The 14,366-nt window shown below is 42.7% G+C and overlaps 1 protein-coding gene across 1 annotated transcript in view; it reads left to right on the top strand.

Annotated features, from left to right (window-relative positions):
- fgfrl1a (fibroblast growth factor receptor like 1a) overlaps positions 1 to 14,366 on the top strand; it is a 100,646-nt gene that overhangs the window by 74,751 nt on the left and 11,529 nt on the right. Inside the window, exon 4 of the mRNA XM_050042065.1 lies at positions 8,162 to 8,239. Within this exon, the coding sequence (XP_049898022.1) occupies positions 8,162 to 8,239 (78 nt within the window). The remainder of the gene's footprint in view (positions 1 to 8,161; positions 8,240 to 14,366) is intronic.

Genomic DNA, 14,366 nt, shown 5'->3' with positions numbered 1-14,366 from the left:
AGAGGTCACTATAGGTCATTTTATACAGTGGTGTCAAGTCTACAATGAAATGGCATCATCACACATGAGTAAAATTTGGTTTATTGAATCCACAAGAGTCTCAGCTTTCCAGTCAGACCCAATTCTAACACTGTTTATGGACCCCGGTGTGCAGAAATACTGAAATACAATTGGCAAAATATAAGGAAAATGGCTTGGTTTTTGCCCAAAACAGTTGGCGTGTCTGTAAAGGGGAGACCTGTGAGTACCCATAGCACCCATTTTGAGGTGAGAGATCAAGGGACCCTTGTGAAAATGTACATGCCAGATTTTGACATCACCAAAGTTTAGCTTAAATTTGGAGCATCATTTAAACCCGACAAGCTAGTGTAACATTGTTGGTACCCAAAGGATTCCTTAGGTCTTCTAGTCTCATATGATACATGGTACTTGACTGATTATACAGCGGTTTAGATTGGTGAAGGAGCAAGACCATAACCTTTCAATTCCTGCTCTAAGCGCGAAAAGAAATAAGTTCTTGAATTGTTCAGCAAAAAAGAATAACATCTACAATTCTGTGACAAAAGAGCAAACTTTTTCTGCTGATAAAGATCATGTACTATGGTCGTAAGCCACAGATATGATAGAAGGCCTTTGCTACTAAATGGACTTGGTGGTGAGATTGTTTTCTAAACTGATGTTTCTTGGGTCAAGATTGAACTTTGAACCTCCTAAAAAGGATAAAGATAACTTTCTTGAAACGTGCCTCATCTAGGCAGCCTATGTATCGAGTTAAAATTAGAGCCAAATTGCAGTCCATGTGAAGTTTGAAGGTTATTTTTGGTTTCTGATCAGTTACAAATCATACAGTTGGGTTAAACTTCAACTTTGGTCAAAACTGCAATCCCCTGCCATATTTTAAGCGAGCTATTGTTGCAGAAGCAAAAATAAACCCTCCGAGGACCCAGGTTTAACTGAACAATGCCTCTTGTTCCAGAGTTATGTAAAACTGGTTCACTTGTGGTAGCTCCCGTCTAAATTATGAAGTGAATAACCAAGTCTGGATGAAGTGTGAGGCAAGCTGTGCCTGTGGAGAGCCTGAAACTGTGAGCGTGGTCAGTTTTAGAGGACTAACAGCGGTTTACTTGGTTTGTCAGAAACACAAACTCTCATCAGGCTGGTTTTGGCCCCGATGTTGAAACAACCAGCCTTCACTCATGCACACACAGAGTTTCTGTCCACATATCCAGTGACTCTATATTAAAACCTGGAAGGACATGACCCTTTAGGAAAACACTGGCCCCCTGGACACACTCACACATACAAACACTCATACACACATTCACACTGGACTGTTGGGACTCATATTTCTGAGCCTGCTCATGTCCAATTGCTGCCTTTTCTCTACAGACCTTAATGTAAATACAAGAAGGGGTTATACAAACACACACACACACACACACACACTCACACAGGGGTACCTCGCCAGTGAAAGTGTGAAATGTAGCACACTGTTGGACCATTTCCCCCCTGCAGATGAAAAGAGGGGGTATTGAAAAGAAACAAAAAAGAAGGTTGGAATAAGAGAAACTAAGAGACTTAAAAAAACACCCTCAAAACTCACAAGTGCTAAAAGGAGTATGGCAGATATGCCTAAGTGGTACATTGTAGGCAGCTAGACTTGCTTGAGTTTCCTGAAGACGTTTCACCTCTCATCCAAGAGGCTTCTTAAAGCCTCAACGACTCTGAAAGGGTTCATGGCCACAGAGTTTAAAGCCTGCAACTCTGCACCGGTCAGTGAGAACTGAAGAGGCTTCTTGCATGAGAGGTGAAATGTCTTCAAGAAACTCAAACAAGTCCAAGTTCCTGGGATATAGCACTAAGGATCACCATGACCTGGACCGGCAGATATGTTTTATACCTTTATAGAGTGAATATACTTAAATGACACCAGGTTGCAGAAGTGCAAACTGTGGACTTTAGGGGAAGTTTAGTGTCTTTATAGTCGATGCTTGCATGGTCACATAAGGAAAAATGTCTTCTCACATCTATCACAAGTATAATTTCAAAGTGATACATCTGGGACATGAACTTCACAATGCTTGATGGACAGTTCGGGTGTTGGTTGCGTTGCTGGTGGTCTTCACAAGAGCTGTTCAGTTCCATTGTTTGTTGTGAGTTTGTGTGTGTCATCATGGCAGAATGTGGTCTTGGTGACACCATTTATAGCCGAAACTTCCACAGAATACAGAGAGTATTTTGCCAGGTGTTAATGTTTCTGTCTGTCAGAGTGATAAAGTCATCATGTATGACAGAGGAAATAAGCTCAATTATCTAATCGATTTGTGTCTTAATGTTGTTGGTTTATGACTATAGTGGTTATGGGTTTCCTGGGAAGCAGGGGAGATGGAGGGTGGAGTGTGGGGGTGGGGGTGGGGTATATGGTATCATACTTTGCCTTTTGTCACTTGTATGACTGCAGAGAGGCTCACCATCCTGGTATACAAATAATAAAAAATGGATCACAAAAAAAACGTTGCAATTGTGCAAGATGCAGTCACGAAACTTTACAGGTGTGCAGGTGAGATCAAAATGAGGGTAGAGTTTGAAGATGGGTGTGGTCCAGGCAAAGGGGATTGAGTAGGGGGTTGGAAGTTTATGCACCTTTCTTAAATTCGTTTATTGGGAATGTCCCAATAAAGGTTTTTTCACCCCTGATCTCGATCATTAAATACTGATATCTGCCGATCCTGAGTTTGGTGTGATACTTCTAATAACCAAAATGTTAAAATCATAGACTGTATATAATGATGGACAATGCATCTCTACTTCTTCCACTGTACAAAAATGAAGCCAGAATATCTCGCTGCAACACTAGCTGGCTAAGGTTGACAAACGTGGAATAGTGATTGGCTTTACTTTAGCTGATTCTATTAAAGTATACCTGGACTGGCCTGAGACTGATTCTTAGGATCAGCTTGGGACTCTTTGAGTATATAGCTGCCTCAAGCTTATCAGAGTTACTGACACTGTGCATACGCTTGCTTTTACAACTTGCCTTCAAGTACGCACGTCTGTGTGTGTGTGTGTGTGTGTGTGTGTGTGTGTGTGTGTGTGTGTGTGTGTGTGTGTGTGTGTGNNTGTGTGTGTGTGTGTGTGTGTGTGTGTGTGTGTGTGTGTGTGTGTGTGTGTGTGTGTGTGTGTGTGTGTGTGTGTGTGTATGTGGCCATTTAAGTGTGTCTCTGTGTGGATTAGTTGTTGTAATCACCAGCCAAAGTATCTGGCCGAGCATTAGAAGGTGGAACGGGATCAGAAGAAAACATTTTGTTTATTGAAAACAGCTGAAGCAGGGAGGGAATATGTTTTCTACTCTGCGTGTGTTCAGCTTGAACCAAACAGTGAAACATTAAATCAAACCTCCCCGACTTTGCTCTCGTATAACAGAACTGAAGAAAGGTGTAAAACTCACTCTGCTGGAAGAATCGGTTTCTGAAGCTTGGATGTCTAACACGCTGACAGAAATGTGATTTGCAGGTTTCACACTGAAAGATACTGTTACAGTTTAACTCAGTGGAGGACTAGACGGTTATAAAAGAACATAAATGTGAGGGAACGGCTTTTTTAGCAGGAGACTTCTGTTACTAAGTTGTGTTCAAGTGTGGTGTTAATAACACTTTAGTTAGTGACGCCCCACACATACAGTTTGCTCTCTGAACATCTTTGGATGAAAGCTTCCTCTTCAAGTCATGAGTGAAGTGATAATGGAGGAGTCAGCTGGTCGTCTGTGCAACATCATGTGTTTATAGTCAAACAGATTTTGTGTTGCCTGTTGCTGATGTGCGTCACTATCACAATATACAGCTGCTATACGTGTATGTGTTTTAAATGTTGGAGCTGCTCTCATACTGTGGATGTATGGCTGCACTGTATGGACAGTTGAAGCAGTCCAGCCCCCCTCTGTGAGTGCGTCTGTAGGAGGTCTGCCAAGCGAGGTTTACAGGCTCGCACCAGGCCTGGAGGAGGGTTTGCTGTAGCTGTTAAGAGTGCTAAACCATGTTCCCCCCTTCAGATCAGACCCCCGTGCCGCTCGGCTTCAAACACGCTGCCCTTTCTCAGAACACGCCGTGCATGTGGCAGGGGGGAGGGATAAAGGGGGAGTCGGAGGGAGGGAAGAAAGAGAGAGGTGCAACGGGAATACCGCCACCTCAAGTTACCACTTAGTTAAATAACGCCAGAACGCACGCACCCACACATGCACTGACACACCCATGCAGGAATTCATATCACAAACACACCACGCAGCCTGCCTGTATGCTATTAATACCAGCCCCGAGGATGCAGGTCATGCCTCGTATTTGCATTTCAAATGCGTCTTTCACTCCATCATCCAAATAGTGATGCTTTAAAGACATTTGGCGCTGCTTTAAACGCTCTGAGCTTTCAGGTGGTCTTCTCAAACCTACGCACAGATCTGTATATGAACCAACATGCACGATAAACATATCCATTTACAATTATGCAGGCACTCTCACGTATTTACTGCAGGTGGTCCAAGGCTGTTTAGTTCTCTTCTTCTCCATAACGACCATCAGGTTTTGGTTGAAGTTTCAGGTTCAAGCTGAGTTAACCGCACACCCCCCTCATGTATTTTGACAGACCTGATATTGCATCGTATCAGCCCTCCCCTCCTCCCTGTTAAAGGGCCCCTCGGATACATTGGTTCCATCTTGAAGCGGTTCTTAGCGTGAAGGTCCGGACAGATGTTTGTATCTACTTGATAATCAATGTGGGAAGACACACTGAGCGAGGGAAACTGATACACCAGCGTGAGAGTAGAAGCAACATGACACTGTGGGGTATGATACAGGCACATACAGTATGAAGGTATTCAAGGAAGAGTTTGATCTTTGTAGCACGCCATTTTTTCCCTGAAAGGTACTCTTGGGGAATTTTTTTCCCCGGCTTATTTCAGATATTTAGTGAACAAATTTATGATCATGCCTCTCAGCAGAAGTTAGGAAGTAGTCATTTGAAAGGTTAAGGGTAGAGGCATATTAGTGGACTTGTAGCATTAATTTCACATCTTTCATCACCAGTGATTTGTAGTAGCAGCAAGTCTGTGGCGCCGTCACATCAAAGGACAGACATATCATGTTATTTGTCATTCGGTTTTCTGGTTTGAAGAAATGTGAAGAAAGAAAAAGAAATGTGAAGCTGGTCCATTGCTGAGCAGTTTTAAATGCATGGCAGGGTGTTGAGCAGTGATATTGTTGACATAAAATAAGACTAAATATGTTCATCATCAATGTTTTTTCCATGACTTAGGCCCTGTCTGCACACAAACAGAATTTTTTTTATGTAGATATTTTCCCCTTTGTTTGTTGTCCACCAATTGGAGGTCTCATCACTGTTGATTCCCCTTCATAAGTAGGATAAAGGAGCTCACTCAAACACACAAGTGATGCTGTAGACACTTGAAAGCTTTCCTTTCTCTCCTCATTGACAGCAATCCCACTGTCTAATTGTCCCATCTGCTACCATTTGACCGGGCCTAATCCAAAGCTGCTGATGCTGAGGTGTATCAGACGGGTACAGCGAATGCCGCTGTTTGTCCGTGAAGTGCTGCAGCAGTACTTAGGTTAAGTGTGAAGTAGTTATTAGTCATTAGACTGAGCAGTGCTGATGAAATGGAAACAAACTGGTAAGAATGTCCACCTTTGTCATTGTGCCTGGCGCCCGCCTATTATATAAAGCAAAAATGGGCATGTGCAAATTAAGGAGATGATATCATCCTTTCCCCAAAGCTCAACAGTTTTGAAAATCTGCACCTTCTAAGGCGTTTTAAAAAATCTGTTTGTGCATAAACATGAGACCAAAACGTAGAGGAAAACATCCATTCACAAAAATGTCTGTATACATGTAGAAAGGGCCTCAGGAATGAGATAAAGAGGAGACGTCACTGACATCATTTAACACTGTGACTGTGTCATCTTGGAATATTGTTGACAAAAAAGACAAGACTAAGCACAGTTTTGTTTTGTTTTTGTTTGTTTTTTAAGCTTATTTTTTGGGCGCTTTTGCTACCACTAGATAGGAAAGTATGGGGCCATTATGGTAGCACTTTGTTAAAATAACTCATAATAAAATGACTTTATTTTAACAAAGCTTGGCAATACTAAGTTACTCATGACAACTACTGCAGAAAACCTGAACATGTACTTACAGAGAGCAAACGAGAATCCGTAGGCCTCCAAGGCTGAAGCCTGTCCATACAACAAAACAGCGCGGCAAAGTAGAGCCTGTGAGCCTGTGCTCAGGGCAAAACAAACTGAAGGTTGCGGCAGCTTAAGCCTGTCAGCCTGTGCTCAGGGTGACGCACACTTTGAGTTACAGACACAAATCTTCTCACGCATTTGCGGATCTCACACGGCAGAAGAGTAGCAAAAATCGCGTGTACAAAGAGGGCCAATTGAGAGGCCCGACTGAGTTAACTGAGACTGAGACATAGGTATTTACAAATCTGCCCACATATTTACGGATCTCTGTACGCATTTGCAGATCTGTGTACAGATTTACAGATCGCAAAACACTTGCAAATCTGAATACAGATTTGTAGATTTTTTTACACAAGATCGCAAAACACTTGCAAATCTGAATACAGATTTGTAGATTTTTTTACACATTAACATATCTGATTACGCACACACAGATTCTAAATACACATTTGCAGCTATTTTGCTACCATAATGGCCCCATAGGAAAGGTCCAGCATGAAACAGGAAGAGAGAGAGGGGACGACATGTAGAAAAGGGCCGTAGCCAGAATCAAGCCCATGGCCGCCATGGCAAGGACACGGCCCCTGCACATGGGGCACCTTTTTATAATGCAGCAGTTCTGTTTCCTCAGCTACTTGCACTAGTTTCATGTCCTGTGCTGCGCCAGACCACACCCACAATAAGCACAGTCACTACTGGACTCCACAGGGAGCAGCTGTGTCATGTTTCGGCTACACCACGGCCGCCAGAGCTGACCGCAGCCACTCTAGACAATGCTTGTGATTTCACCAGAACGCACCACAGGGCATTTCAGAAGCGTCCTAAAAGTAGCTCCCTGCTCTGCTCCGCTAAAAATAGACTCTGAGTTAGTTACTCAAGTTAAAGTAAACAGTGACAAGAACAGGACTTTGGGCCCATATCGGATGTATTCATTCCACTGATACCATCGGACAACTAGACCAGACACTTTCTGCAAAGCTGCATTCAACTTTTTCATCTGATAATGATAACATAAAATCATATGTGAAATAAGTTTGACTAAAATGACATTTTTGATTTTGTCTGGACTAGACTGAAGAAGTCTAAGTCTAGTATACTAAAATTTGTTTTTTTTGACCAAGATAAGACATCAATGCCCAGGCTTTTAGTCAACTAAAACTTGACTAAATATAATAAAAAATTATCCAGAACTGTTGACAAAGGACTAAAATTACATTTTAAAAAATAGCTGACAAAACATTAGTGTTGAGGGCAGACTGCTGGATGTAAAGTAAGGTTTTGAACACCAGAAGTCTCTGTACGTGTCGCCTTTCCTCTGAGTTTTAACACCTCCGTCTCACCTTTGGACCAGATTTTACCTGCCACACTTCAGCAGCGTCACCGGCCTGCTTTCACCTAAAAAGCCTGTGTGCTCTAAATATTATCAGATGTTGCAGTGATAACAGCGGTGCTTCTGCATTCCACCTCCCTGAACTTGTAACAGTCTGCATCCAATTTGTGAGAGCAGACCAATGTATCATTGATATCTTGAATTTATGTTGGACAAACCATCATACATCACGACCCCATGCTGAAACAGCTGCGTCTTATAAAACAACTGTCAGATGCTGATAGGAAACAGAAAAAACTCTCCTCCCTAAATAATCCCTCCTAATTCCCAAACACTTGTGAAGCTTCGTGACTTTTTTTGTTTGAGACCCAGCTGAGCTTTGTGCACATGATAAATGTTTATTTTTCTATAACTGGAGCGAAATGTGGGTGTAGGAATCATGGCTTCATCAAGAGAGTTCAGCACGGCGATGAAAGAACAAGTGAATATTTATTTGTCTGATGCTTGGGATTTGCTTTATTATTCATGATCGATTATTAGCTAATGATGCGTCTTGTCTTTCTCTCTCCGTCACCAGATGACTCCAGTTCAAGAGGCGGAGCAGCGACGACCAATGGTGACTCTGAACACACCCCGGATCTGGCTGGGAAACTGGGTAACCGCTCACAACTCCTCTGATTGCGTCACTGCAGGCATTCAAACATTTGAAGATGAGAGGGAATCCTAGAAGTGACACTTTAGATAGCTGAGAGTGTGTAGCATTTTAAAAAGTACAGTAGCAGATTGTGCAATAAACACCCTTGCACACTGTCAGAGGTGAGGCCCACACACATACACACACATACACAAAGCACACACACATCAGGGTGGTTGTTTGCTCAGATAATTGGCTCTGACAGAGTGGAGGGCAGTCTATTTGTGTGAGGTGTGATTTGGTGGGACACATTCCTCCCCCCCTCTCTCTCCGGTCCCCCTGCATGTAACTCAACCCTTCTTTGCTTTTTGTTATCCTTTTATCCACCACTCTTTCTCCTTCCCCTTCTCCCTGTGGATCTCTGCATCATAAACGTCCGTGCATACTCACACTTAAATGTCAACAAACATTTACCCTCGCTTTGTTTTCTCACACACATTCTTTCTCTGTATGTATTTGCCTCTGTCTGCTCACACACAGCCAAACGTTCACACTCAATGCTCTGGCTGCGTTCAAACCAACCTCAGCCCTATGTGGAAAAACACAGCCCCCATATTTATTTGAATGAGGCCAGTCTGGCGACGCAGCGTCATAACACAGCATCAAAGCTAAACAGCCAATCACATAGATAATCTCACATGAACACGGTATCCGCTGTTTACCTTGTGATCACTGAGACAACAGATTGTTACAAGACATTGTGCTGTGTTTTGGTGTTTGATAAGCCTTTGAACACATGAATCGGTTACTCTGACTGGACTTCCTGGGTCGTATTTCATTGATAAATTTAATGATAAATCTTCAACAGCTGCACATGTGAACTGGCAGGCAGTTAGCAGCAAAAAACAGGAAGCAGGGGTAAAAAGGTAGCGTGGCTCAGGCCAAATTGTCCACAAATTGTATTTTCTAGGCATGTCAAGATACCAGACATGTAGAAATTGATACCAATACCAGTGCAATTCCAGTGTTCAACACCCAGTTCAATACCACAATAAAAAACAAAAACAACACAATGAATCCTGCACACTCCTTCATAAAAACACTGACATTAAATTTCAATTAATTAACAATTCCTGATGAGTACTAGTGGGTGTGGGTTCATGAGATTTTGTGCGAACATATGTAAGATGTAGCACAGTATACTATCATATCTCGTCCATTGTTGTTGTTCACCCAAGCGAGGGAATTTAAGTATCTCGGGGTCTTGTTCACAATTGAGGGTAGACTAGAACGTGAGATGGATTGTCGGTTTGGCGCAGCATTGGCAGTGATGCGGGCGCTTTGCTGGACCGTCGTGATGAAGAGAGAGCTTAGCTGGAAGGCAAAGCTTTTGATTTACTGGTCCATCTACGTTCTAACCCTCACCTATGGTCATGAGCTCTGGGTAATGATGGACAGAATGAGGACAGATACAAGCGGCTGAAATGAGTTTCCTTCGAAGGGTGTCTGGGCTCAGCCTTAAAGATAGGGTAAGGAGCTCGGACATCCAGAAGGAGCTTGAAGTAGAGCCACAGCTCCTTTGCATCCAAAGGGGTCAGTTGAGGTGGTTCGGGCATCTGATCAGGATGCCTCCTGGGCGCCTCCTGTTAGAGGTGTTCTGGGCATGTCTCGCTGGTAGGAGGCTCCAGGGCAGACCCAGAACACGCTGGAGGGATTAAATATCTCATCTGGGCTGGGAATGCCCCAGGATCCCCCAGGAGGAGCTGGAAAACGTTGCTGGGGAGAGGGACATCTGGGGTGCTTTGCTCGGCCTGCTGCCCCTGCGACCTGGCTTCAGATAAGAGATTGAAAATGGATGGATGGATGTTGTTCAGCACTTGTACATGTAAGATGTGACGGCTGGTTTTTGTAGTAGGCTATTTGTCCTGCCCCTTTCCCACTATAATTTGACAGCTGGGTAAACAGTTACAGGTGACAAGCACAGCGTTTTACCTAACGCTGAAGCTCAAAAAATGTGCAGAGCTCACTGCAGATTGCAACAATACTTTTCTTTTTGACAAGTTGAAGCGGAGCTGTCTCAGCAACTGTACTTGTCACCATCTTTCACGCGGTGTTGTTCTTCAGTGCTGATGGGCATCCTTCTTCGTCTGCAGAATAGAAAACTTGTAGGTATAAATGCTGCCCCTATGAGTCTGGAACAGTCACATCCCTGGTACCTAAGCTACTGGAGAAAAAAAGAGTACAGCTGCATTTCTAGAATGTTGGCATCGCCTTGTTACCAAAGTATTGATTCTCTTGACATCCCTAGTATTTTGTTTATTTAATCCATACACATACAAAAATAAAGAAATAACATTTTGTGGTTTTATGGGAAGTTATGTGCTCTATTTCTTTACTCACACTACCTCTGTGCTGAATTTTATGGTGACAATATGACTGCTCCTCTTGGCTCGCTTGTCGACCAAGACATAGCTGTAACTCCTAATAAAACTACAAATTGTCATTTTTTAACTCCTCTGTTTGTCTATGGATTAAACAAACAATATATGTGGTAAAGACTAAGCTTAAGAGGTGCAGTCAGGCTTATTTTTTTAGCTCTGGAGAGATCTAGGATCGTTCTTACACCCGCTTCCAGTCCAGTCTTAGCCGAACTTAATGTACAGACATCACAGTGGTGTCAATTTTCACATCTCTCAGGAAAAAAATTAAACTGCATTGAGATGAATCTAATCCTCATTCTAATGTGAACCTGAAACCAAATCATCACCTAAACTGCTCCTGCCAAAATAAGCCAAAATGACCTCAGTGAGCAAAAATCTCCTCAGTCTCTGAATCCAAGTTGGGAATCAGAAGGCGCTCCCTCTCACACTCACACACACTCTCCCTCTGTCTGTTTCTGACACACTGTCTGATCAAAGGCGGTCAGTCGGAGGGTCAGCAGTATTTTTACACTGTGAAGTGTGGCGTTGAAGTGGCCCCTGAGACCCAGAACAAGCCTGCCCTTTCGCCCGTCCTGGCTGTCACCTTCTCCCCTTCTCCCCTCTCCACCTCGCCGCTCTCTCAGCTCCCCTCTCACTCTGTTTTTCTTTCTCTCCACCTCCTCGTGTGCCCTCTCTCTTACCTTTGCCTTTTTATTGTTTTAACTCCATCTCTCCTTCTCTTTGTTCTCCATTTCTCTGCCGTCACTCCAGTTTTATTCGTCTGTTTTCAGTAATCTGTCAGTCCTCTGTATGTGCTAACCCTAATTTGAACTTCACTCTGTCTCATTCCATCTGTTTTCTCCTCAACTTCTGTTTGATTTGGTTCAGCTTAGACAGTATAAATCCGTTTATTTCAGTTGCACTTTGCCGTATTGCGCTCACTCTCCAGTTCAGCTGCACTTTGCTTTGGCTCTCCCCTCCTCACCTTTAATTAATTTCCGCTCCGGCCGGTGCAGTTGAATTTATTTAATCATCAAAGTAGGACACTGCCAGAACATTAAACTGTTAATCATGATCTTGTATTTATCCTCTGCTCTCTTTGTTAGATCTATTGACTCAGTCTGGTCACAGTTCAGCTGTAGTCCAGTAGCTTTTCTCAGACCCGGTGGGGGGGGGGGGCAGAGGCAAGACTTAAAAGCCTTTGGAGTATGTTTGTTCTGTCATCCTGCCCAGCTTCCTGCCGGTCAGCAGAGAACTATATTCCGCTGAGTAATGTAGCCGTAGTGAAATCTCCACATTTGAGCGCGCAAAGCCGTCACATAACTCTCCCCCTTGTTTGTTTACCCAGAGCTAGAATAATAACTGTGTCCAAAGAAAGAGGCGCAACTGCAGTAGTTTGAGGCTGATTTATCGCCCCGGCTGATGGCTATCTGCTGTGGCTGGAACATGAGGGCTGTAAAATCAAGCGCTCCTGTGAATGATTTCCTCTCCTCCCTCCCTACTGGATAGTTTGTTTCCTCTTTGATCTGCTCTCACTGCTCGCTGATTATCGTGGTTTTCAAGGAGGGATATGTGTGTATGAAAAGATGAACAGGTTTCAGTTTGGTTGTGTGACTGTCATATCTTTGAGCGGCCCATCATGCAACTGTACAGAGGGATGTGGATGTTTGAGTAGGCGTGTGGGGTTAACTGGCCGTTTTATGTTTCGTTAGAAAGGATTTGCATGAATGAATGGATGCTTAGTGTGATGCTAAGTCACTGTCTGGCTTTTTACGACTTGTGCACAGATACGCATCCATGACCGGATATTTACAGTGATGTCACACAGCTGGTTTTACAGCGAGGTCTCATGGAAGCATGATTTGAGGTAAAATATGTGGCTTTTTTAAGAGCAGCAGACATGTACAGCCCCGGGGCCAGAGGTGCTGGATCAGTGGAAAATAGGGAATCTGGTGTGTACGTCTGTTGTGTGTACATGCATGTGTTTGTGCATGTAGGTTCCCCGTCATGTGAGTAAGTCCTTTGTGTCAGGGAGAAGAGGAAGTGATTCAAACATTTTTCTTAAACAAACAATTAGGTTTATTACAGCAAATTAGGTTGTATATACCAAGAGGCACGCTGCCATATGTTGTTAAAGCACAACATGGAATTCCTGGCACCGCCTGTGGCGATGACCTCAGCCTGTCTGAGGCTCCTTACACTGTAAAAAATGTCCATCTCAACAAGCAACCACGTCTAAAAATTCTCTGCGGACTGAGATGATTCAATTTGTTCCCACAGTAATTCCATTTTTCTTGTTTACAAAGTCTGTGGGAACACGTCAGTATAACGAGGTCGTCTTTTCACACAGAGCCTGAGCGCTTGTGTGTGGATGCAGATTATTATTATTATTAACTTCAAAGAAATTGATTTCATGGTGTGCACTCAAAGGTTACGCATCAGTGCAGAATATTCGTTGGGCAGAAAATGAATTTGTAATCACATTAGTTGCTGCAAATGTCTGCGTACATAAACAAGGGTTCAACCAATAAAACTTCAGAATAAGCAACGAGGAAACAACCAGGCTCAGTTCATGAAGCCAAACAGACGTGCAGACAATATCTGTGTGATTATAGAGAGTTTCAGAGAGCCCCTTGGAGAATGTGCTCCATCGTGACATCTGGAGGAAATGTATTTATATAATTAACAGACAGTAGTTTGGATTTTCCTGTTTTGTCCTTCAGAAGCAGTGATGGAAGTGAGCTGGTATTCACTGATACGCAGCTGGCGCTTTTACATTTTAGTCTCTGGTGATTTCACACGGCACTTCTCACAAACTGCCTGTATTCTTGGCCTCCCTTTTCACATCAGGTTCTCTTGGCGATTACAATGGCCCTGAATAAACTGCATTACCCAGGGGGCACTGTGTTACACTTACCTGACTGTTCCCATTCTCACCTGCCTGCTTCTTTCTGTCAGTGTCTAGTCAAAGTAACAATAATGTTGGCCTGGCTCTGAATGGGTGACACAAAGAGAACACAAACAGTGTGAAGACACAACAGAGCCTCGAAAGTCAAATCCTGCGTTAATCAAGAGTTGTATGAGGATATGTTGCTCACACACACGTCAACATGCGAGTAATGGGAGCATTGTTTGAGAGTTAGTTTCATTTAACCCTTTGAAACTTGAGCAAATTGGCTTGATCTCTTTTAAAAACACCTGAAGAAGATAATGAGCATCAAAAATCAAGAAATTAGTTAAAACAAAAACAGAGAGAGAGAAAATAATAAACAAGAAAATAAGTAAATAAATAAAAAAATTAAAAAAAGAAAGAAAGGAAGTTAAAAACAACCACAAAAGAAAATGATCTGGAAAGGATGCTTAAAAATTATTTTAATTCTGTAACATAATTTTAGAACGTTATAAAAATAAGAATTATAAATATAGTTTTTCCCTAGCTTTTTTAATTTTCCTCTATTATTTATTATTTTATTTTTATTTTTTTGCAGTTTGTGGGACATTTCTTACCAAGTTGCTCATTGCATTTTTAAATTTTTTTTTTTTTTGTAAGAAATTGTACCAATTGGTTTCAAAGGTTTAAATACTTACAAAAGGCATCTGAAAGCAGCACAAGAAAAGTGATGTCACTCCAGGTTTCAAAGGGTTAAAAGGAAAGTTGGTCTTTTCTTCAGCAGCCTAAGCTACTACTGCATTGCCACAGAGGAAGAAGAATAAAGGTGGACAGTGCT

This window comes from Epinephelus moara, chromosome 4 (assembly GCF_006386435.1).
Source record: "Epinephelus moara isolate mb chromosome 4, YSFRI_EMoa_1.0, whole genome shotgun sequence".
Lineage (NCBI taxonomy): Eukaryota > Metazoa > Chordata > Actinopteri > Perciformes > Serranidae > Epinephelus > Epinephelus moara.
This window is presented reverse-complemented; position numbering and strand designations above follow the sequence as displayed.